This window comes from Perna viridis, chromosome 8, assembly GCF_037379345.1.
Source record: "Perna viridis isolate PV_CMFRI_1.1 ecotype Kerala chromosome 8, ASM3737934v1, whole genome shotgun sequence".
In the NCBI taxonomy this organism is placed as follows: Eukaryota; Metazoa; Mollusca; class Bivalvia; order Mytilida; family Mytilidae; genus Perna; species Perna viridis.
In genome coordinates, this window is record NC_142452.1 from 27,831,818 (window position 1) to 27,856,919 (window position 25,102).

Consider the following 25,102-nt stretch of genomic DNA (forward strand, 5'->3'; position numbering starts at 1 on the left):
AATACCTATTGTCAAGATGTAGGCCTGTAATACCGTCATTTCACCCCTTCCAATATGATCTGGGTTTCCTCCAAGCATCAACACCTTTTCGACAACCGCGGCATTGTTTTTCCGACAAGCTAAAGTAAGTGGTGAGTCGGCATCGGTAGATGATTTATACGGATTTGGATTCGCCCCAGCGTCAAGGAGAACTGAAGCCATATCACAAATCCATGTAGGGCCAGAGTCAGATTGTAAAGTTATAGTCAATGGGGTTTTTCCGTCAGAAGTCATGTGGTTCACAGAAGCACCAGCTGCTATAAGATTTTTTACAGTTTCCATGCTTCTGTCCATATCGCCAATATCTATTTCATAAAACATAAAGGATTTTTTTTATAGATTTTGTAATGTATCAACATTTATTTTCAGTATCTCCAAGAGGGTAAGGATATACATCAACTTTTCAAACAAGAATTGTTTGGGAAAAAATCATGCTAAGTGCATCAAACTTTTAAACTTTAACACAAGCTGATAAACAGGAACAAATCTACAACAAATGAATAAAAAAAAATACATAGAAAAATGTACAAGATACTAGTTTTTGATAAAACAACCGATATTACAGAAGATTTCATGCACAAGATAGTATCAAGACTTTCTCATCACCTGTTAATATAACAGTAATTTAAGGAATCAATATTCTAGCGGTAATTAAAAGAATGTAATCCAGGGACAAACACCAGACATTGAAAACAGACACACACATCAAATAACTTAAAATTACAAAATAAAAGAAAAGTGAATGAGCAACTTACATACAAGTTGCGTTTAAAACAAACCAATTATACACAACGGAAAAATATAACGGCATTATACCAATGTTTATTGTGCACATTTATCAAATCGGGATTTTTTTGTAATTTGAAAAAGGTAACAGGTACGAATTACATATAACTATTTAAACCGACGATGAGATTTGTTGCGAAAATATATAAGTACAGGGAAAAAATTACAAAGAATATGATCTTAGCACACGAAGCCCAGGCGACCGAGAAAAAATATCTTGGCTGCGAATTTTTCCATTGCATGTACCTATTACTTTGTTGTTATCGTAGATTATGTTCCTTTAGATTACCGCCGTTTAATACTACATATTAGATGTAAACAAGATGTTATTTTCATGCGTCGTGCGACGAATACCTACAATTAAGCATTTACAATTAACAAGATTTAGATACTTGACGAACCTGGAAATGGTAAACACGGTACAAGTAACCATGGCACAATTAATCATGACAAAGCAATGTACCTATATTTTGTAGCATTTCCTTTTACAGATACAAACTGTATTAAACAGAAAAGTATAACGGACAGACAGAGTGACGGACGGATAAATTAATTTCAATGTATCCCCTTCTATTATAAGTGAGATATAATATTTTATAATGAAACAAGAAAAACCATGATGAGACAGAAACCTTTTGCACGCATGCAGTGCATTCAATCAGACTGAAACTAAGAACTATTAATTTAGTATCCAAATTTCAGGTCTCAATCACGTTTGTGTGTTGATAAGTTAGTTTGTGATACAGAATGTACTTCATTGCATTATCCTAACTGAATTAGGTAATTTTTATGCCATAAAAAAAAAACACGAAGAATTATTTTCTTTTTCCCAATAGTAATTAAATTCATGGTGATACTGTACTATAACAATAGATTGCAAATCATTTATTAACTCTATAAATAACATTTATCAACTCTATATATTAAACGAATTTACCTAAGGCAGCTGTGAGTGCAGTGTCGCCATTCTTGTCCATCCTATCAATTTCAGCTCCTATCTCTACTAATGTATCAATAATTTCATTCCTACATTGTTTCGCCGCCAAGACAATAGGAACATTGTTCCCACAATTAGGGTCAACATCATCGGGGAAGCTTAACAATATACATTTTACCATTTCATTATCACGATTGTCAATTAGAGTGTATATACAGGACATGTCGTTGGAATCGACACTGTTTAGATCAGCTCCTGCTTCAATTAACCTCAGAATGATACTCATGTCTAAAAGTAATCGAATAACATAAATCATTCTTGGTTTACTGGTTTAACTTTAAATTACTTTTCAGAAAATGTTCAGATGAGATGATTAAATTGATCGAAGAACACTATACCAACAATGTTTCTATGATTTTTACACCGCCTTGTAATATTACATCCGTTCTTTTCAAAAGCAAAACTACCAAGTTGAGGCATGTATTCAAAATTGTTGTCATGATCAAGATAACCTCTTAGTAAATGTTTTGTCGTATTGGGAAAATAGTTTTGGCAACTAAATTTCTGTCATACGATTTATTATTAATTTAATTATTTTAAGTCCTTTCACAATATTGGGTTTTTTTGTTATCATATTCAATGTGAAATTAATATTGATACATGTAAAACCTGTAAAACTTATTTAGTAAAAAGTTGAATATACAGCTTTATAAGCAGAAAACATTTTCCCTATCGGTTATTAGAACGACTCAACGTCTATAGTACATAAGAAAAATTAGAATTTAGCAGGGCAACTCGTCGCTTGTTCCGTTATATAGAGGATAAGTATCACAATATTGATTTTAGAAGCAATTTATTGATTACTGTTTTTTAAGGAATTCACTTCCAATTCAGGACAATATTAATACTAATATCAATGTATATTATCATTTGTTCAGAGATGTTCGAGTTAAATATTTCAACATTAAGTTCAAGAACAAACCGAGGCCATTTCCAAATATAATGTTTGTATTATTCTTTGTCTTATGGTGACTTTTTATTATCTTAATTTAATTATATTTTGGAAAATCTTCCATCGAATCCGCATTTTTCACTGTATTTACACCATTGTTTTTGACGAGACCCCTTTGTGACTTGTGACTTTGTTTGGGAGTTGCATTATTGTTGCTAGACGAATCATGGATTATCGTCACTTACAATTTGACGGGTGCCGCATGCGGAACAGGACAAACTTACCCTTTTCAAGTACCTGATATCACTTTGTGGGAGTTCAAATTTCAGTGCTTCAGTTTTTTTGTGTGACGTCTTGTTTTCCTTATGATCTACAGTTTTTTTAAATTATATATAATATATTTAATTCGATTCGATGTTGTGCATGTTCAGGCCATGAGTATTTGAGTTATACAAATGTACCACTGCTGACACTTCGGTAACTCTCAATTTATTTAGGTCAGATTCAGATTGTTTGAATATTATACTTTTCTTACTAGGACTTGCAACCAAACACAAGACGTCAGTCGTTTTACGTATACCTTTATCTCTTCTTTGTTTCCTATGTTTAATTGCCATTATTTGAGCTTGTCTGGATGACTTTATAGTAATACAACGGACAGCATGAAGGAAATCAGTCTGTTGTGAGAAACCTGCATTTGTGAAAGAAAATATGTATATTTTATCGCATGAACCAAGTATCCAAACCCCAAAACTTCAAGAAACAAAGATCACTTTTGTAAAGTGTGCCTTTTTAAAAAAAATGATGGGTCAAATTTATTTGTAGCAAACAATGAAAAATTGACGGGAACATTTTCCAGCACATTTTTCATAGTCTAAACAGTCAAATTACGTCAAAGAGGCATCAGGGTAAATTCAAATAGCTTTTCGGTTGCTTTCTACATGTACTGAATATATTTATGGCAAAAGATACCAAATTTAGAAAAATGGTATACACCAATTGTCTGATTCTTACATAGAATGGTGCTTAATACATCAACAATCCTATGAAAAACTTCCTTTGGAACATACAATGACCAATGCAAAACGCTAATTAACGCTAATGTACAGGTATATGCATTGTACTACAGTATACGTGATGCAGAGATACTTTTAGTAAAATAAGAGTCAACAGAGACAAAAAGTTGTCAAAATAATTTTGTTTATAATCGATCGTATATATTTGCATATAGTAGAACCTCTCGGTGATGGATTTGACTTCCTCTTTCGATAGATTTGGTTATGAGTACTTCTTGGATACAACTAATATTTTGATTATGATCTTCCTACATATTTAATTTTAATGCTGCTGATGAGAGGTTACTCCTTGAAACACGTGTACAGCATATCGAAATTTACAATATATAACACTGGTATTTTTTGTATTTGCTATCTTAAGGTACAAATATAGGTATATATTCATGTGCATACTCTGCAACCAGTCAGCTACAAAAACGTGTGTCGTGAAAAAGTAGCAAATTGTTGGAAATGGATTTAGTTATTTAGAGTTACACGACACATCCGACTAGACGGATTTTATACAATATGAAACGAATGATACATCCCCATAACTGAATGGACATTATTAATGATTTAGAGCATATGATGGTCAAATTTTTCATTAAATTTCTTTTTTTTTTCTTCTTCAAGTATTTGAACTTTAGAACAAACGAAATAGTTACTGCAGCATGTGCAAAATGTTAATGAAAAAATAATGGTGATTATATGTGAAATGTTAACCATTACAACTGTGTATGTTTGCACAAACTGCGTATTGCACGTACAACATCCACGTACCTTCCAAATATAAATGTAGAGCAGTTTTTCCATCTTTTCTTGTGTAGTTGACGTTTACTTTTGCATCAATCATTTGCAAAACATTGTGGTACATTCCAAGAGAAATTGAAACCATCAATGGTGAATTACCACCGACGCCACAAGCATTAGGATCAGCGCCATGTTCTAGTAAAAACTTAATTTTATCGTCTGATTCGTAGTCTTTAATATTCATCAAAAGATCTTTATCTGTTGTAAAATGTTCGGCTAACTTGATGTAGGTAATGAGTGGGGTTTCACCTTTAGTATTTGTTGCGTTCATGTTAGCCCCTTTCTGCAGCAAAAGTAGGATAGTTTCCCTATCGAACGTCTTGGGCTCTGTTAAAATATTCAGAGGCTAAGATAACATAAATAAAAAAACGACGTTATCGGTTTGTTTTTCTCCTTGTGTGTTTGTGTGTGTGGTTTCACAATAATTCACAGGAAAATTAGATGAAAACCGTGTCAAAATAAATTTGACCTATAGTAATAGCATCAACAGAACTTTCAATGCACAATATTGGTTGGTATCCTTATCGTATAGTGAAATTTCAAAGTTTCTACAACTCTTGTAAAATCCTTTTTGTCAGTTTTATTTACTGAACCCCTAAAAGAAACTTCAATGGAATATTCTTTTTTTTTCTCAAGCAAGTACCCCCCTTAAGCATTGGTTTACATATTTTTTAAATGTAACATAGAGTTGCACGCGTTTTTATGCGGTGTACAAATTCGGCAAAACACGAAATTAACATAATGCAATAACTTAAATAACATACAGTTTACATTTCATAAAAGTAAAGCTGTAAATCTTATTTCAAATCTTCACCATTTTAACCTGGAATGTTTATGACGGAAAATGTTAACTGTTGTTTCATGAACTGAGTTGAAATATGTCATTAATCGCGCAAACGTAATGGCGCCGGGACACAGCCACTAAGTGAAAGCTTACCCATACAAGCATGTAAAACAGTATTTTTTTCTCTGTCTTGGTGGTTTACATCTGCACCCAATGTTATAAGTCTTCTGATGACCTTGAAATAGCCGCGTTTTGTTGCCATCAGAAGAGGATAACTGCCATCATCACTTGCAATGTCAACATCTTTGCTCTGTTTTAATAAGAACAAAATTTCACATTCTGAACAGGCATCGTTAAACCTCAGGGCTAAATGCAGAGGTAGCTCGTTGTGTAATGATAACAGCTCCGTTGATGCACCAAACTCAATCAAAATGTCCAATACCTTGTTTGGATGGTCACCATCATCTGTCCATTTGTAGGTATACGAGTCGCCTGAGTCCGAGTCAATTTCAAGAATATCTATATATAAATTAAGGTTAAAAATGCAAGTTCGAACCAATGAATTACAAAATGCTTAGCAAAACATAGCTTGTACGACCGCAGATATGGAAACAAATTCAAGCTTGAAATAGCTCTGAATTCTCATTGCAATAAAATATCAACACAGAAAAAGAATTTTACGATAATGGAAGTGGCCGTTTTTGGCCTTTTATTTCTTAATAAGTATAACCCCCAAACTAAATCCCATCCTTTCGTATGTGGTATGACATTTTTGGTACAACTTCAAAGATTGATACTTACTCAAGTAATTGTCCAAACATCATACAAATGTTTGTTTGTGGTCGATCATGTCCAATTATGCCCATCATTCCTCGGACAACGACGCCGACAACAGCATGATACCATTGTACGGTCTTAATTTTTAAAGGTCGTAATAAAACCGAACACTTTTTCACCTGTTGGTAGTTCATTAATAAATAAGAGAATAAAATTAAATATTAACATCCATTAAAATGAGAAATGAGTTTCATGCATAAACAAAAAATATAATGTGAATGGGTTTTCATTCATTTGAATTGATTCGACAAGATATGAAATGTGTGTATTGCACAGAGATATAAAGGTTTCTCGTAACTGTCCAATTTGATGTAATACAAATTCCAACTTTGCATAAAATACAAACAGCAAACATTTATTTTAAAGGAGATAACGGATTTCTTTTGAAGAGCTTAACTTGTGACAAAATACAAGAACCAACAGTTAAACCTTTATAAAACTATAAGTGAACGTTCAGCCCTAGAAATAAGAAAATATCCTAACAGAGGGTGTAAGCGTATTTTTGATATAAAGAAAACAAATAAGTTGTTTAACCAATATGTGGTATTCAATTTTAAAGGAAAGGAATTCTAGGCAGCCCCATTCCGAGTACTGTGTCTTCTATCATCTGATAAACCCTCTATTAAACCTCTCTCTCTCTCTCTCTCTCTCTCTCTCTCTCTCTCTCTCTCTCTCTCCATCTCTCTCTCTCTCTCTCTCTCTCTCCCCTCTCTCTCTATCTCTCTCTCTCTCTCTCTCTCTCTCCCCCTCTCTCTCCCCCCTCTCTCTCTCTATCTCTCTCTCTCTCCTCTCTCTCTCTCTCTCTCTCTCTCTCTCTCTCTCTCTCTCTCTCTCTCTCTCTCTCTCTCTCTCTCTCTCTCTCTCTTAATTCAGGCAGTTTGCTGGAAAATAAACATGCTTGCAAAAAAAGCGTTGGAACTGTTAGATGTTATAATTTAGAGAGTTTGAGGTTTCATGACAATATAACAAACCTGTCGAATGACAATAGCGTCGACTTAAACGATTAAAGTAAGAATGGAGGGCTGTATGATGTTTCGTCCCTCTATGGTTAACGTCGGCCTTGGCATCCAACAGAACTTTTATTAATTCAGGACAGTCCATTTTGACAGCCTGTATCAAAGGTGAATCCACTCCTGTCTGTTCTTGATTTGGATCACAACCGTGTTGTAGGAGGAGTTTTGTGATCTCAATCACAACTTTCTTACAACATTTTGTCTTTTTCAACATTCTTGTAAGTATTGATTTTGAAGTTGCATTGTAGGAATCGTAATCTTCTGTCAAAAAATTATTTACTTGAATCAAAATTTACAGCTGCATTATAAAAATATTAGTTTTGTTTCGCATTATGTACGTTACATTAGCAATTAATAAAAATAAACATACGAATTTATTGATAATACGTAACTTAGGCGGAATAGACAGAACATATAAATAAACATTATTATCAAGAAAACTTTATAAATTTCGCAAATTGATTAGTCACACACGTTAGAGTGAAAAGTATGGCTTTGATTATTTTACCTTCCCGTCCATGTTGATAAATGTAATTAGGATCAGCCTTTTCGGACAGTAACAATTTAACTATATCCGTTAGACCCTTTATAGCTGCCATTGAAAGTGGGGTCTCGAAATCTTTATCGACAACGTTGACATCCCCACCATGACTTATGATCCATTTTACGGTATTAATGTCACCTAGAAAAATGGCAATATGAAGTGGAAATGTTCCATGTTTTGTTCTTCCGTTGACGTTTGTTCCATGTGATAAAAATGCTTGCAAAACATTCTTTCGTTCTGGTTTTCCTGCAAAATTAAATTTGAATGACAGGCAACTTACATATCTACGTTTAAAATGTACAACATGAATACGTTTTCGTGTAATATTCCTAGGTACAATTTATTTGCATAAACAACGTATGTAAATGTTTTACACGCAATTTTACTGAGCAAATATTGACAGAATAGATGTAAATCAGCCTACGTGTATGGCATTCACGTGACCGCCGAAATAGATACATGTGTTTTGTTCGTCTTAAATAGCAAATGCCTAAAAACCAATCGGAATTTTATCCGTTTATTCATCAGGGTTGTTCGGATTATTATAATATCGTTACAACGTTTAATCAGGTCCGCCTTCGTAAAGTTATACTCCTACAGCGTACTGTGACTATATTTATACTGTTTAAAGAGAAAATGTACCTATTTCTTGTACTTTCTCGGTTGTTTTCCTTAGCGCTGATATATATGTGTACCTTGAGTTCGAAAAATGACAGGGTGCGTGATTCAAACATAGATCTGAAACATTAAAAAATGGTTACATCAAATTATAATAATCACAAATTCATCGTAATTTCTTTAATCTTTTCATCTAACAATTTTGTAACACAGTAGTCAAAGAAGGGAATTACGTCAGTAACCAAGAACTCGCATAAAAGAAAACAATAAAAGAATTCATTTATAAAAAAAATCTATTGAATCTTGTGTACTTTTGGCGCGAATTTCTTAATCTATAAGTATGATCAAAATGCATTTAGACAACAAAAATATAATGTTCTACATATCGATAAAATTGTAATGTATTTATATAACATTTATAATGAATAAATTACTTTAAATCGAAAAACTTCGAAAGAAAAGGTTTACGTTTGAAAATATGGAATATAAGTTCACCTGCAAAAATGTCGAATGCACTTAAATCGTTTTCATCCTTATAAGCAACACTGGCACCTGCCTCTAAGAGTGTACATATCGTGGTAAATCGGCTGACCCTTACAGCTGCAGTCAGTGGAGAATCTGTCCCTGGTATTACGTCGTTTGGATCTGTACCCTTTGTAAGGGCTGCTTGAATTAATGAGTCATCGTATTCACCCTCAAGCAATAACGTTAAAAAGTTTTTTCTGATGTGTGATTTTGTCTTAACCTTTGATAGGCAGTTGTTTTTTATCACAGCTTTGACGATTATTTCACAAATCTGACCTTTTTCTACAAAAGAAAAAAAGACATTTTGTTTATTTTTATTTAAAGTTTATATGTACTCTTTTATGTTAGTTGTCGTGTAGTTACAAGTGTTACTTATCTCTTGTTTAAACCTATATATGAGTGTATATATTTCTGTGTATTGTGTACTGTTATTTTTTTTTAATATCAAAATTGCTCGGTCAAACATTGTATTGATGAATGCACAGAAAGGCTATGTTTTTATCCATCATTATTTTCTGAACATTTGAATATGATTTCATCGAAATTAAAATTTAACTGTGCATGGTCGATCGTTTCAGGCTACTTAATCAAGGTCAAACATAATTAATACAAGGACAGATATACAAACCAGTAAGAAGGAACCAACACGATGACAATAAAAAATAAATGTGCAAACCGGACACCCATAAAACTGATTTAAATCGTGAGCGTCCTGTAATCAACATGAAACATCTCTTAATACAAAGTTTGGTGAATCAGGTTTTAACTCGATGGCATATTGACATAATTTGTCGTTGTGGTCAAGATGGACACCACGTATCAATCGGCAGGCTTTTGATTTATTCAATTGATGGTTTCAATCTTAAGGAAACAGATCCTACAGATAAGATGTGAGCAAAACATATTTGTTGTCAGTACAACAACGGCAATTGAATCGATCACAAGTAGTACATGTAAGTCCTAAAACTCACTCCCTATTACATGCATATGTAACATACATTAAATTACCACATAATATTATACAAATGTACACTCAACTCTTCAAACGATTGTTTTCTCCAAGCGCTGCTGTACCGACAATAAAATATGTTTTAACTAAATTAAACAAAAGCGAAGGTATCATTTGTAGTTGCACACTAAATCAAGTAAATGGTTCACGATTACAAAAAAATCTCAACCGCACCCTTTACGATCTTGTAGGTATAATTCGGTAATTTTATACAGATTATCAGAAAAAACACAAAAAACAAATGATATTAGATACATCTTGAATGTTATTCCTCAATTAGAAATAGATTGTTAATCTTTAATTGCGAGCAAAATTGTAGAAAATTTCAGAAATCTTAATAAATTGTGTTTACATCCATGATAAAACGCATAGGGCGAAGTATTGAATTTTGCATTTTCTGACTGGCTGTTCCTCAAAATTAATGATAAAAAATACTTCATATAGGGATCATTCTGACAGACACCCATGATTTGTATGTAGAAGTTGCGGTTTTAATTTTTGAAAATGTAGCAAAAATAAATTATTGGATTACGATCTTTAACGTGCTCTATTAAGCTGTAGTATTGATACTCCAGCAATGCTAGAGGTTGTCTGACAAGCTATTTTCTGAATTGGTGCCATCCTAACCTCTAGCATCTGACATGGTGAAAGCCACCGCCAATGTGAATTAGCTTAAAATGTGTTTTAAAATATTATAAGTCTTTTATTCACATAAAACAAGTTTAACTTACCGGAAATCGAGCGATAAAATCCTAAATATTTGTTAAATATTTAGAAAATAATTGTAAAGATAGTTGTCAAAATGACAAGCCAATTTGAATTAGGTCACTTATTTTACAGCGCACAATATGTTTTTGACAATATAAACTTCAAGTGGGTAAAGGCAATTCTTTAGTTAATTTGATATGTTCGTTTCGCAAATTTTAAAATCCGTAATTTTATCATCCGGAATTGCACTAAAAAAAATAAGAACCAAATATGAAGTTCATTTTAACTGCGTTTACAAAGGATTTCCAGGATTGCGGGATTTTTTCATAGCCAGCACTCCACAGTTTAGTTTAGTTTCGCACTTTTGGCTAGGGATGAAAAATGACATGAATGGAAACCGGTAGTTGCTATAGTGATTAAAAATGAAGAATCTATTGTTGATAAAACATTTTCTGAAAAAGGGGGACTTTTAAAAGTATTTTGCAATGTTTTATATATATTCAATGTTGAAGGGGCTTTTTTTTCAATGACAATTTGACTTCATTGTGAAAGTGAAAGTAAGTCAATTTTTTACCATGCTAAATTTAATAAGTGGATTACAAAGTGAAATAGCTCAAAATCTAACCGGCGATGCCCATATGAGGAAGGGGTTTTTGAAGGGAAAAGTTTGAACAGTTTCAGGGATTGAAATAAAATTTTCAGATATTTTGCGGGAAATTTGATATTTTTAAACCTGATTTTATGAACTTTTTTGCAAATGTTCGCATATTTTTGCATGGTTTCTATGGTAACCCTATATGCTGTGGGTAATTTTTTTCCAGAAAATTTTTACTGCATCCTAAAGGCCTTGGCTTGAGCTATTTCTAGATATATAGATTTACAGATGCTTGACAATTTTTTAAAGTGATAAATGTTACAAAGCATCAGATTACAAGACCAAAATCAGGCAGTTCTACAATACTGTGGAGTGCTGGCTTAAAGGGAACTGCCTATACCCCTATACATTTAAAAAATTGCTTTACACCTTAGAAACTAGTGTTTTTATGCTATGCTTTGATACAAGGGTTAAAACAATGTAACTTATGGTATGGACCTATGTTGTTGTTAGCTAATAAGTCCCTAGCAACCAAGTATGCAGATTTTTTGCAAAGTTAACAGAACAATCATTGAACTAATTCATGTGTGAATATGGCTCTTGCCATCACAAAGAATGAAATATATTTTTAAAAGCTAAATATTTGCGCAGGTTACATGTAAAATAGTTAACCGGGCAACTTTTAAGTGCACAATAAGCAAAGGTTTAATAACCTTAGACCTGGAGTGGGCTTTTTAGTATTTGGTTTTCAGTTCATTCAGATTTCTGTGATTTTTCATGTGATGAGCTTCAAATGCACTATTTTGGCATAAAACCTGTGTTAAAAGCTTACAAAACCCCAAATTTAGGGTTTATAGGTACATATGGGTTGTGATTTTGTATGTTTTAAGTGGAAATTTTCATCTAAAAGATGATTATAGCAAAACAGTGAAATGCATATCTGTACTTAGGTATAAGGAAAGTTCTCCACTAATGAAGAGGAGATAGCCTAGTATGAGAATGCCTCTAAAATTGTTATCAATTGTCCAATTATGATAAATTTGGTATCATTTTACTCGTAAGAAGGTAAGCTTTCAAGAAATAACTAGAAAATTACAATATTTAATATTGCATTTTGCTTAAAGGGAACTGCCTATACCCCTATACATTTAAAAAATTGCTTTACACCTTAGAAACTAGTGTTTTTATGCTATGCTTTGATACAAGGGTTAAAACAATGTAACTTATGGTATGGACCTATGTTGTTGTTAGCTAATAAGTCCCTAGCAACCAAGTATGCAGATTTTTTGCAAAGTTAACAGAACAATCATTGAACTAATTCATGTGTGAATATGGCTCTTGCCATCACAAAGAATGAAATATATTTTTAAAAGCTAAATATTTGCGCAGGTTACATGTAAAATAGTTAACCGGGCAACTTTTAAGTGCACAATAAGCAAAGGTTTAATAACCTTAGACCTGGAGTGGGCTTTTTAGTATTTGGTTTTCAGTTCATTCAGATTTCTGTGATTTTTCATGTGATGAGCTTCAAATGCACTATTTTGGCATAAAACCTGTGTTAAAAGCTTACAAAACCCCAAATTTAGGGTTTATAGGTACATATGGGTTGTGATTTTGTATGTTTTAAGTGGAAATTTTCATCTAAAAGATGATTATAGCAAAACAGTGAAATGCATATCTGTACTTAGGTATAAGGAAAGTTCTCCACTAATGAAGAGGAGATAGCCTAGTATGAGAATGCCTCTAAAATTGTTATCAATTGTCCAATTATGATAAATTTGGTATCATTTTACTCGTAAGAAGGTAAGCTTTCAAGAAATAACTAGAAAATTACAATATTTAATATTGCATTTTGCTTAAAGGGAACTGCCTATACCCCTATACATTTAAAAAATTGCTTTACACCTTAGAAACTAGTGTTTTTATGCTATGCTTTGATACAAGGGTTAAAACAATGTAACTTATGGTATGGACCTATGTTGTTGTTAGCTAATAAGTCCCTAGCAACCAAGTATGCAGATTTTTTGCAAAGTTAACAGAACAATCATTGAACTAATTCATGTGTGAATATGGCTCTTGCCATCACAAAGAATGAAATATATTTTTAAAAGCTAAATATTTGCGCAGGTTACATGTAAAATAGTTAACCGGGCAACTTTTAAGTGCACAATAAGCAAAGGTTTAATAACCTTAGACCTGGAGTGGGCTTTTTAGTATTTGGTTTTCAGTTCATTCAGATTTCTGTGATTTTTCATGTGATGAGCTTCAAATGCACTATTTTGGCATAAAACCTGTGTTAAAAGCTTACAAAACCCCAAATTTAGGGTTTATAGGTACATATGGGTTGTGATTTTGTATGTTTTAAGTGGAAATTTTCATCTAAAAGATGATTATAGCAAAACAGTGAAATGCATATCTGTACTTAGGTATAAGGAAAGTTCTCCACTAATGAAGAGGAGATAGCCTAGTATGAGAATGCCTCTAAAATTGTTATCAATTGTCCAATTATGATAAATTTGGTATCATTTTACTCGTAAGAAGGTAAGCTTTCAAGAAATAACTAGAAAATTACAATATTTAATATTGCATTTTGCTTAAAGGGAACTGCCTATACCCCTATACATTTAAAAAATTGCTTTACACCTTAGAAACTAGTGTTTTTATGCTATGCTTTGATACAAGGGTTAAAACAATGTAACTTATGGTATGGACCTATGTTGTTGTTAGCTAATAAGTCCCTAGCAACCAAGTATGCAGATTTTTTGCAAAGTTAACAGAACAATCATTGAACTAATTCATGTGTGAATATGGCTCTTGCCATCACAAAGAATGAAATATATTTTTAAAAGCTAAATATTTGCGCAGGTTACATGTAAAATAGTTAACCGGGCAACTTTTAAGTGCACAATAAGCAAAGGTTTAATAACCTTAGACCTGGAGTGGGCTTTTTAGTATTTGGTTTTCAGTTCATTCAGATTTCTGTGATTTTTCATGTGATGAGCTTCAAATGCACTATTTTGGCATAAAACCTGTGTTAAAAGCTTACAAAACCCCAAATTTAGGGTTTATAGGTACATATGGGTTGTGATTTTGTATGTTTTAAGTGGAAATTTTCATCTAAAAGATGATTATAGCAAAACAGTGAAATGCATATCTGTACTTAGGTATAAGGAAAGTTCTCCACTAATGAAGAGGAGATAGCCTAGTATGAGAATGCCTCTAAAATTGTTATCAATTGTCCAATTATGATAAATTTGGTATCATTTTACTCGTAAGAAGGTAAGCTTTCAAGAAATAACTAGAAAATTACAATATTTAATATTGCATTTTGCTTAAAGGGAACTGCCTATACCCCTATACATTTAAAAAATTGCTTTACACCTTAGAAACTAGTGTTTTTATGCTATGCTTTGATACAAGGGTTAAAACAATGTAACTTATGGTATGGACCTATGTTGTTGTTAGCTAATAAGTCCCTAGCAACCAAGTATGCAGATTTTTTGCAAAGTTAACAGAACAATCATTGAACTAATTCATGTGTGAATATGGCTCTTGCCATCACAAAGAATGAAATATATTTTTAAAAGCTAAATATTTGCGCAGGTTACATGTAAAATAGTTAACCGGGCAACTTTTAAGTGCACAATAAGCAAAGGTTTAATAACCTTAGACCTGGAGTGGGCTTTTTAGTATTTGGTTTTCAGTTCATTCAGATTTCTGTGATTTTTCATGTGATGAGCTTCAAATGCACTATTTTGGCATAAAACCTGTGTTAAAAGCTTACAAAACCCCAAATTTAGGGTTTATAGGTACATATGGGTTGTGATTTTGTATGTTTTAAGTGGAAATTTTCATCTAAAAGATGATTATAGCAAAACAGTGAAATGCATATCTGTACTTAGGTATAAGGAAAGTTCTCCACTAATGAAGAGGAGATAGCCTAGTATGAGAATGCCTCTAAAATTGTTATCAATTGTCCAATTATGATAAATTTGGTATCATTTTACTCGTAAGAAGGTAAGCTTTCAAGAAATAACTAGAAAATTACAATATTTAATATTGCATTTTGCTTAAAGGGAACTGCCTATACCCCTATACATTTAAAAAATTGCTTTACACCTTAGAAACTAGTGTTTTTATGCTATGCTTTGATACAAGGGTTAAAACAATGTAACTTATGGTATGGACCTATGTTGTTGTTAGCTAATAAGTCCCTAGCAACCAAGTATGCAGATTTTTTGCAAAGTTAACAGAACAATCATTGAACTAATTCATGTGTGAATATGGCTCTTGCCATCACAAAGAATGAAATATATTTTTAAAAGCTAAATATTTGCGCAGGTTACATGTAAAATAGTTAACCGGGCAACTTTTAAGTGCACAATAAGCAAAGGTTTAATAACCTTAGACCTGGAGTGGGCTTTTTAGTATTTGGTTTTCAGTTCATTCAGATTTCTGTGATTTTTCATGTGATGAGCTTCAAATGCACTATTTTGGCATAAAACCTGTGTTAAAAGCTTACAAAACCCCAAATTTAGGGTTTATAGGTACATATGGGTTGTGATTTTGTATGTTTTAAGTGGAAATTTTCATCTAAAAGATGATTATAGCAAAACAGTGAAATGCATATCTGTACTTAGGTATAAGGAAAGTTCTCCACTAATGAAGAGGAGATAGCCTAGTATGAGAATGCCTCTAAAATTGTTATCAATTGTCCAATTATGATAAATTTGGTATCATTTTACTCGTAAGAAGGTAAGCTTTCAAGAAATAACTAGAAAATTACAATATTTAATATTGCATTTTGCTTAAAGGGAACTGCCTATACCCCTATACATTTAAAAAATTGCTTTACACCTTAGAAACTAGTGTTTTTATGCTATGCTTTGATACAAGGGTTAAAACAATGTAACTTATGGTATGGACCTATGTTGTTGTTAGCTAATAAGTCCCTAGCAACCAAGTATGCAGATTTTTTGCAAAGTTAACAGAACAATCATTGAACTAATTCATGTGTGAATATGGCTCTTGCCATCACAAAGAATGAAATATATTTTTAAAAGCTAAATATTTGCGCAGGTTACATGTAAAATAGTTAACCGGGCAACTTTTAAGTGCACAATAAGCAAAGGTTTAATAACCTTAGACCTGGAGTGGGCTTTTTAGTATTTGGTTTTCAGTTCATTCAGATTTCTGTGATTTTTCATGTGATGAGCTTCAAATGCACTATTTTGGCATAAAACCTGTGTTAAAAGCTTACAAAACCCCAAATTTAGGGTTTATAGGTACATATGGGTTGTGATTTTGTATGTTTTAAGTGGAAATTTTCATCTAAAAGATGATTATAGCAAAACAGTGAAATGCATATCTGTACTTAGGTATAAGGAAAGTTCTCCACTAATGAAGAGGAGATAGCCTAGTATGAGAATGCCTCTAAAATTGTTATCAATTGTCCAATTATGATAAATTTGGTATCATTTTACTCGTAAGAAGGTAAGCTTTCAAGAAATAACTAGAAAATTACAATATTTAATATTGCATTTTGCTTAAAGGGAACTGCCTATACCCCTATACATTTAAAAAATTGCTTTACACCTTAGAAACTAGTGTTTTTATGCTATGCTTTGATACAAGGGTTAAAACAATGTAACTTATGGTATGGACCTATGTTGTTGTTAGCTAATAAGTCCCTAGCAACCAAGTATGCAGATTTTTTGCAAAGTTAACAGAACAATCATTGAACTAATTCATGTGTGAATATGGCTCTTGCCATCACAAAGAATGAAATATATTTTTAAAAGCTAAATATTTGCGCAGGTTACATGTAAAATAGTTAACCGGGCAACTTTTAAGTGCACAATAAGCAAAGGTTTAATAACCTTAGACCTGGAGTGGGCTTTTTAGTATTTGGTTTTCAGTTCATTCAGATTTCTGTGATTTTTCATGTGATGAGCTTCAAATGCACTATTTTGGCATAAAACCTGTGTTAAAAGCTTACAAAACCCCAAATTTAGGGTTTATAGGTACATATGGGTTGTGATTTTGTATGTTTTAAGTGGAAATTTTCATCTAAAAGATGATTATAGCAAAACAGTGAAATGCATATCTGTACTTAGGTATAAGGAAAGTTCTCCACTAATGAAGAGGAGATAGCCTAGTATGAGAATGCCTCTAAAATTGTTATCAATTGTCCAATTATGATAAATTTGGTATCATTTTACTCGTAAGAAGGTAAGCTTTCAAGAAATAACTAGAAAATTACAATATTTAATATTGCATTTTGCTTAAGCCAGCACTCCACAGTTTAGTTTAGTTTCACACTTTTGGCTAGGGATGAAAAATGACATGAATGGAAACCGGTAGTTGCTATAGTGATTAAAAATGAAGAATCTATTGTTGATAAAACATTTTCTGAAAAAGGGGGACTTTTAAAAGTATTTTGCAATGTTTTATATATATTCAATGTTGAAGGGGCTTTTTTTCAATGACAATTTGACTTCATTGTGAAAGTGAAAGTAAGTCAATTTTTTACCATGCTAAATTTAATAAGTGGATTACAAAGTGAAATAGCTCAAAATCTAACCGGCGATGCCCATATGAGGAAGGGGTTTTTGAAGGGAAAAGTTTGAACAGTTTCAGGGATTGAAATAAAATTTTCAGATATTTTGCGGGAAATTTGATATTTTTAAACCTGATTTTATGAACTTTTTTGCAAATGTTCGCATATTTTTGCATGGTTTCTATGGTAACCCTATATGCTGTGGGTAATTTTTTTCCAGAAAATTTTTACTGCATCCTAAAGGCCTTGGCTTGAGCTATTTCTAGATATATAGATTTACAGATGCTTGACAATTTTTTAAAGTGATAAATGTTACAAAGCATCAGATTACAAGACCAAAATCAGGCAGTTCTACAATACTGTGGAGTGCTGGCATAGGGTAGGTCATTTGTTTTTCTTCAGTTTAGTCACCTTCTGCCGCGATATGGTAAAGAAACTATATAAAACGTTTTAAATGGCAAATAGTTTACTATAATTCTGTTGATTTCAATGAACGGCGGAATGAGCGTTATGCAATATGGCGCTCGAAAGTAAGAGGTTGGGGTATGGAGGAACGGAATTCCAACCTCTTACGTTGTATGAGTAAAGTACTTAACAACTATATAAATATTGTATTGTATGGGGGTATGGTGCACTTCTTTCTAGTATCGCTAATACCGCCTTACTTAAATATTGGTATGATGTATTTGTAAAATAAATCTTAACTCCTAATCCCTTAATTTATCCCTATCTAGAAAAATATCAATGTGTACAATTACTTCACAATGGCACAGAAAGACAGCCCATAAATAATGTGAGATATTCTTAGCAAAAGATTGTATAAGGTTATAACTGTCTCTGATTTCAGGAAAGACACTGAATTCAGAAATATCCCTATGTCCAACTTAACCAGGGTCTGCTATGAAATAATTTGGTAAGGCAAACATAATCTTTATTTTAAAATCTAGCCCCGTGCAGGTCCGGGTGTTAAAAGAATATGCCTGCGGCAGCTTGTCGTAAAAGGCGACTAAATAGTGCTCAGAACCCTAGCCGGGGGCTAGGGCGCTCTGCCCACAGAGCAACTGGGATGTTTGCCCCAGGTGGTGGAATGGGTTACCCCTGGCGTGTTACATGCTGGAGTTGTCAGGCTATAATACGGAAAACCTGACCGCAAACCATAGTGGTGCACCGTGTTGGGAAAGACGCCACGTTACTCGCACGTTAAAGAACCCTACTGTGGTTTTCTCCCGGAGTAGGAACCATAAGGCTCCGCCACAGGAGGCTAAATTGCCCGACCCTACCCACCTCTCCCTATTTCCAGTGCCAATCAAAATTTGTCGACCCCATTATCCTTGTGTCCCATCCCTTATTCATTTCATCATCATTTCATGTTCATTTTATCATCAATTTCATGTTCATCGTCTGAATATAGCTGAAATATTGCTGCTCGGACGTTAAACCCCAACAAACAAACAAACATTTTAAAATCTCTGGGATCCTGCACAAAAATAAATAAAAGATCTGATAAGTAGAAAACTGCTCAACAATTCAGATAAGTAAATAAATAAACAAAAGGTTTAAACTTGACAAGAAACCAGAGATACATGGTTCAAATTGTCAGACATTATGCCAAAACCCCTAGAATTTAGCTACAAGCCTTGGAAAATCACAAGACAGTGTAGAAATAACTTCAAAATAGGCACTATAAGTGCATTTTTAAGAATAAAATTTCATTAAATCATAATTACTTTTAGCAAACTCCAAAATCAGCTCTGGACAAATAAATCCGTCTTGTTTACTCAGGAATCAAGACCAGCAACCTTGGGAAATCGTCGGAAAAAGGTTATTATACCTCTACAATCTATCGGGGTAACGTCTAGCAACCATCGGGGCGTTGGATTCACATCGGAAAATAATCCTCGATACATTAAATTTTGCCTCTATTTATCGTAAATAATGTGCTCACGGAACATATAAATGTTCTATAAGTCTATTTCAATAAAAATCAACAACAGTTTAATGTAAAAATAGCAAGAAAAACTCGTTACAACTTTGGTATATTAATACTCTAAGATTCAATGCGACATTCACAAATCAAGGTCACATCAGGTCATAAACGTACAAAATGCCTGTACGACTGCCATGCTATAAAATCCTCAAAAAAAACGGCGAACAATCGCTGGCCCCCATAACATTAAAATTTCAAGTGAAAGGCAAATACATGTTAATCGGGCAACCTTTTACAATATATTGTCTATCAATACTTTAGCAGTCAGTCATAAACTGTGAAAACGACAACGTACAATAGCCAAAAAAAAGACGGGATAACGGAGTGTGAGATGGGATTATAATGTAGTGTGTGTGTGTGTGTGTGTTGATTACAATGTTATATTAGTTAGACCTTCTCTAGAAATTTCTTAAGTCATGTTTCAACTGCAGTTAAATTTGGAGTTCGTCCATTTTGATAATAACACTTTAGACATATGTTCAAGAACACCGAATAAATTGTTGTCAACAATCTTCAAATTATATATAAGTCGTTGTACATTTGTATATGCCACGAATGTTACCATTCCATCTAGTACCTCTATTATTGATGTAATCATTTCTAAAGATAGTCGTAATACTTAAGGTCCAGTTCACAAAAACGACAACATATTCACCACGTGAATTGATGAATGAACTTGCGTAAATCTAGGTTTATCGAATTCAAGTGGAACCTTGGTTTATTTGACTGCTTATCATAAATAATTATATTTCTGACGGCTTCTGAATTTAAAGGTGAGGGAAAATATCATCGCGTGTTTTTTATAGATATCGATGATATGGGTATTTAGGTTTGTTTTATCAAAGAGAGATGTATTCATTTTTGAATCATTTCAAGTTACATTTAAGTACAAGTACTTCCTAACGCACAAACATGTATAACAGTTATATATACTGCAAATTTTGATTTCCATCACATTTGAAAAAGTAACCTCTGATCAACAGCATTAGAATCAAATATGTAGGAAGATCTGAATCAAAAGATTTATTGTATACAAGAAGTACTCAAATAAACAAATATCGAATTATTGAGCCCAATCCATCACCAAGAGTTGTACCATGTGCAATACAAGGAAGCATTAGAATTCAATATATAGGGCATGATGTTAAATAACCTAACACAAATACCATAAATATATAGCTGTTCGTCATAAAGCCACTTACTTCTCAAACTTAAATCTAAAGGAGTCTCTTGCTTTTCTCCGATATGTAAAATATCAGCACCTGCATCTACCAGTGACTGAACAAGTAATGGAACTTCGTTTTCAATGGCAATAATTAGGGGTGAATTTCTGCCGACTGTAGTAGAATTGGGATTGGCTCCTTTAGTCAATAACTTTATCATCGCTTTTTGGATGTTCTCGTTCTTGTTTGGGTAGTAGCTAAGACAGAATAATCTACTTGGGTATCTGCTTGTCGACGTCAACTTATGAGCTAACATGTCAAGTGGATATTCACCAGAATCATTTTGTGAGGACAGCGGCGAATTGGCATTAATCAATGCATCTAGAATTGTCTGGTCTAAATTGCACCCTGTCTCTACAATGATTAAGTTCAAATATTTATCAGATGTTCTACAATCTTAGTACTGTAAAAAATACAAGATACATAAATAATAAATATATTTGCAGTACAAGTATAGGATAGTAGTATTTTAGGAGAAGTTAATTAAACATTATGAAGAGTATATATTATAAAGATTTCAAAATCAATGTGCAAGATTAAACACCAACAATTAAAAACTTTGTTTCTCTCGTCAAAGTTCACCAAAAACAAGTATTTTGTACACCAGTATACAATTGGAAATGCGGTTAAATCGCCGTTTCTAAAAAGGTTAATTCATTCCTATAACTAACAACCTTTTGGTTTTCGCCTATCAAATTGACTTTATTTAGTGTTCATTAAAGAGTTAAATAGCGACTAATCAACGAGAATGATGATATGTTGGATGGAGAGAAACGTTTATTGATTTAATTACTCTATCCTGTATTCGTTATTTATTTTAAAGGCATAATAATATCTTTTGCAAAGTCAACAAATAATAAATACCCAAGTTGCAGCATAGGTGAATAGCCATGTTTCCATTACATCCAATATGGTTCACTTTAGCTCCACCAGCGATTAGAGTGGTTACTGCATCTTTGTCTTTACATCTTACTGCTGACATAAGTACTGAATCCTTTCCTTCTGGTTCCATGTTAGGGTCTGCACCCTTAGATAACAGGTCAAAAATAGTGTTACATCTGTTGTAGGCTAAACTCCCATCCATTACAAGAGATAGTATGGATATATTGTACCGTTGCTCAATGTCTTTTACTGATACACCAGCATTAAGAAAATGTTTCAGTATATCTATAAATATAAATTAATCGTAATTTCTTCCGTTAATTAGGCCTCCCTAAACAAAGTTTGGGAACCTTATTGGTTTTGTTCTGTTTCTTCAAAATTTATATAGTACCTAGTTTCGACATATTTATTTGCTCAAGAATGCAAGCAAGGAGATTGGACTCAAGTTATAACAACATTATGGAGGTCCTCTAAAGAAAATTTCCCCATCCGCATCTAAACTAAGGGGTTTTACAAAAAACGGGCATATGTTGTTCAAAAATGGGGAAATAATTATCACAGATCTGAAAAGCTTTTTATATTGTGTATCTTTGTCACCATATGATATAATATTAATGGCGCACAATGGTAGAGTGTTTGACTCAAAAATCTTAATTAAAGCCTAAAGCAGAATGGCTTCTTGGAAAGTTTTAAGGAAAAGTGCGTAGGATTTATAGATACTCTGTCACTTATGAAAGAGTATTTAGTAAATTGGGAAATTGAAAAGAAAAATTTCAGTCAGGTGGCGTTAGTAATCGATTTATTGGGCATATCATATAATGTTCATAAGGCAATCGGGGACGTGAAATCCTTGTAAATGCCAATAGAAAGTATCGATATTCCGACAAAAAATTTTGAGAAGTCACACTTTCACTATTGAATTCATCGTAAATTCGTTAAACAGAACAGTGACATTAATATCAAAAGATATTCCCGCCAAAATGCCCCAAACTAAACTACATTTGGTTAAATGGGGGAAATGAATATTTAGTTTTCGAGTCACAGATGAGGCCGGTTTTTGGAGCCCTTCATGATCCTTCAGATCATAATTATTTCTTGTTAAATGTTATGATTATTTGTCTTAACCGAATACTAAAATAGCTAGCATGTTATTCATAATAAAAGTTGTTCTGTTAATTGTTATTTAATAAAGTCATAGAGTCATCTCTTTTCCTGTACACTATCATAGTATGTGTATTTGGCTAAAGGAAACATAATAACTCTCCATAAAGCCTATAAAATTGGTATATACTGTATCAAAAGTACAAATGAGGACATACATTGCAAATCAGAACAAAAAAAATGATGATAATGTTGATTTTGCATGCCAGTGGTGTAGTCATGATAGTGGCATTGTTAAAAAGACATCGTTAATGGACTTAATCAAGTTTTTTTTATCAAAATCTGTTTTGAATTTCTTAGTAAAGCAGTTCCAGTTTTCGATGGACAGTACTTACCGAAAGAAGAGCAGTGTTCTATTACTGATTTGCCCCTCCATTTTGTGTTAACATCTGCTCCAGCTTCAATGAGTGCTTCTATGACTTTCCCATGACAATGTTCCATCGCATAAAGCAGCATTGGTTGTCCATTATAAATTTCATTTGAATTTGCCCCTTGCTGCAAAAAATCAGCGACAAGGTCCGGACATCTTTTAATTGCGAACGGAAAACAAGCTATTGGACCTGAACTGGAAGTCTGTCCAACAAAATGCACATTGGCACCGTGCTCGAGTAACACTTTAGCATTTGATGAAATGCTATTTTTCAATGCCATGAAGAGCGGTGATTGGCGGAGGCTCGTCCATCTAGAAGACTTTGACCATATATCGTTTACGTTGGCGCCGTGGTTGAGGAGAACTTTAATTGTCTGAGATGCACCACGCTTCTCAGCTAAATACTGAATAGCAGTAAGTCCTCGCTCAAATCTTAAAAAATTGAAAGTTGCACCACACTTACAGAGGATTTCAACGGCTTTGCTGTCTTGTTCATAAATCAAAGTTTGTAAAACAGTTCGACCGCTTGGTAAATAGTCATTGATATTCAGATTTCCATCACTTTGAAGGCATTTCACAACTTCTTCGACACCAGATTTTGCAGCATAGTAAAAGGCATTCCGATAGCTTTTTGAAGATTGTTTCCTTTGGTAGGACAAGGCCTTCCAGAATGAAACTTCGGGGATATTTTTAAAAATAAATTTAACCAAGGCATTGTTTCCTTTTTCACATGCGATATGCAGTATACTAACGGAGTGGTAATACTGCTCATCTGTAAAAACCTTTAAGTCCGCTCCTATTTGAAGTAAATTCTGCAGTAGGTCTGTAGAACCTATTTCTGCTGCGACATGAATAATTTGCTTCCCTCTATATCTAAATTCAATTATGTCTTTTGGGTTAGTTTTACAAAGTTTTATCAGGTCGTCCACCTTTTCATGCCTTGCAGCCAGTTTTATAGTTTCTTCAATAGTATGTTCAGCATTCATTTTTAAACGACACCGACACTAAATCACAGACCAACGGATTATTTATTTCACTATGATAACATAACCGAACTGCTTGTTATCTTTAAAAATATCAAAAACGAAAGTACGCTTCAATTTTCGGAAAATTGGCTGACATGCTTTTTTAAATAGAATTAAAAGTAGAATTCTGATGATTCAGTTAAATAATATCCTATGCTATGCCACTTACTTTAAGTGTTTCTTCCCAAGAGGATGAATTTATCATTAAATCCAAAATGAAAGTACAATTCACTTATGAATTATATCAAAAATGGCTGAAATCATTACAGGAGTATATACTTATGGAGGCATATTTCTGCCACAGAAAAGTTTTACAGTCGAGAAAGTTGTGTGATTAAGTCGACATCATCAATTCAACAAGGCGACTGAATATTCTGCAAAATTCGACTTAATGATAAATATCACGTCATGTCGACATATTTATCTGAACAAGTCTACATGCATTATCGCGATTCTCATTAATATGGAGCAGTATGGCAAGCCAAAGTGAACAAAAATGAGTGTTTCCTAAAATGTCTTTTTAATATTACAAATCTGATTTCTAATATCACAAATTTGATTTCTAATATTACAAACCCTTTTTTAACAATAACATTATTTTTTTATATATAAAACAATTCAATTGAATTGCTAATATTAGAAAATTGATTTGTTGTATTCAATTACAATTTTTAAATATTAGA

The 25,102-nt window shown here is 33.0% G+C and overlaps 1 protein-coding gene and 1 pseudogene across 2 annotated transcripts in view; one reads left to right on the forward strand and one right to left on the reverse strand.

Annotated features, from left to right (window-relative positions):
• LOC148610068 (uncharacterized) overlaps nt 1-24,850 on the reverse strand; it is a 33,700-nt gene extending 8,850 nt beyond the window's left edge. The window contains exons 1-12 of one of the 2 annotated variants that reach the window (XM_088542064.1): nt 23,360-24,850; nt 21,846-22,148; nt 20,961-21,335; nt 8,871-9,182; nt 8,400-8,495; nt 7,722-8,003; nt 7,172-7,474; nt 5,517-5,882; nt 4,550-4,906; nt 3,295-3,405; nt 1,763-2,050; nt 6-344 (exon numbers count right to left, since the gene is read on the reverse strand). In XM_088542064.1, the coding sequence (XP_088398190.1) occupies nt 6-344; nt 1,763-2,050; nt 3,295-3,405; nt 4,550-4,906; nt 5,517-5,882; nt 7,172-7,474; nt 7,722-8,003; nt 8,400-8,495; nt 8,871-9,182; nt 20,961-21,335; nt 21,846-22,148; nt 23,360-24,380 (4,153 nt within the window). In that variant the 5' untranslated portion in view covers nt 24,381-24,850. The remainder of the gene's footprint in view (nt 1-5; nt 345-1,762; nt 2,051-3,294; nt 3,406-4,549; nt 4,907-5,516; nt 5,883-7,171; nt 7,475-7,721; nt 8,004-8,399; nt 8,496-8,870; nt 9,183-20,960; nt 21,336-21,845; nt 22,149-23,359) is intronic. The other variant, XM_088542065.1, reaches the window with a different exon arrangement.
• LOC148610069 (uncharacterized) lies at nt 22,322-22,885 on the forward strand (annotated as a pseudogene).
• Nucleotides 24,851-25,102: the final 252 nt, after the last annotated feature.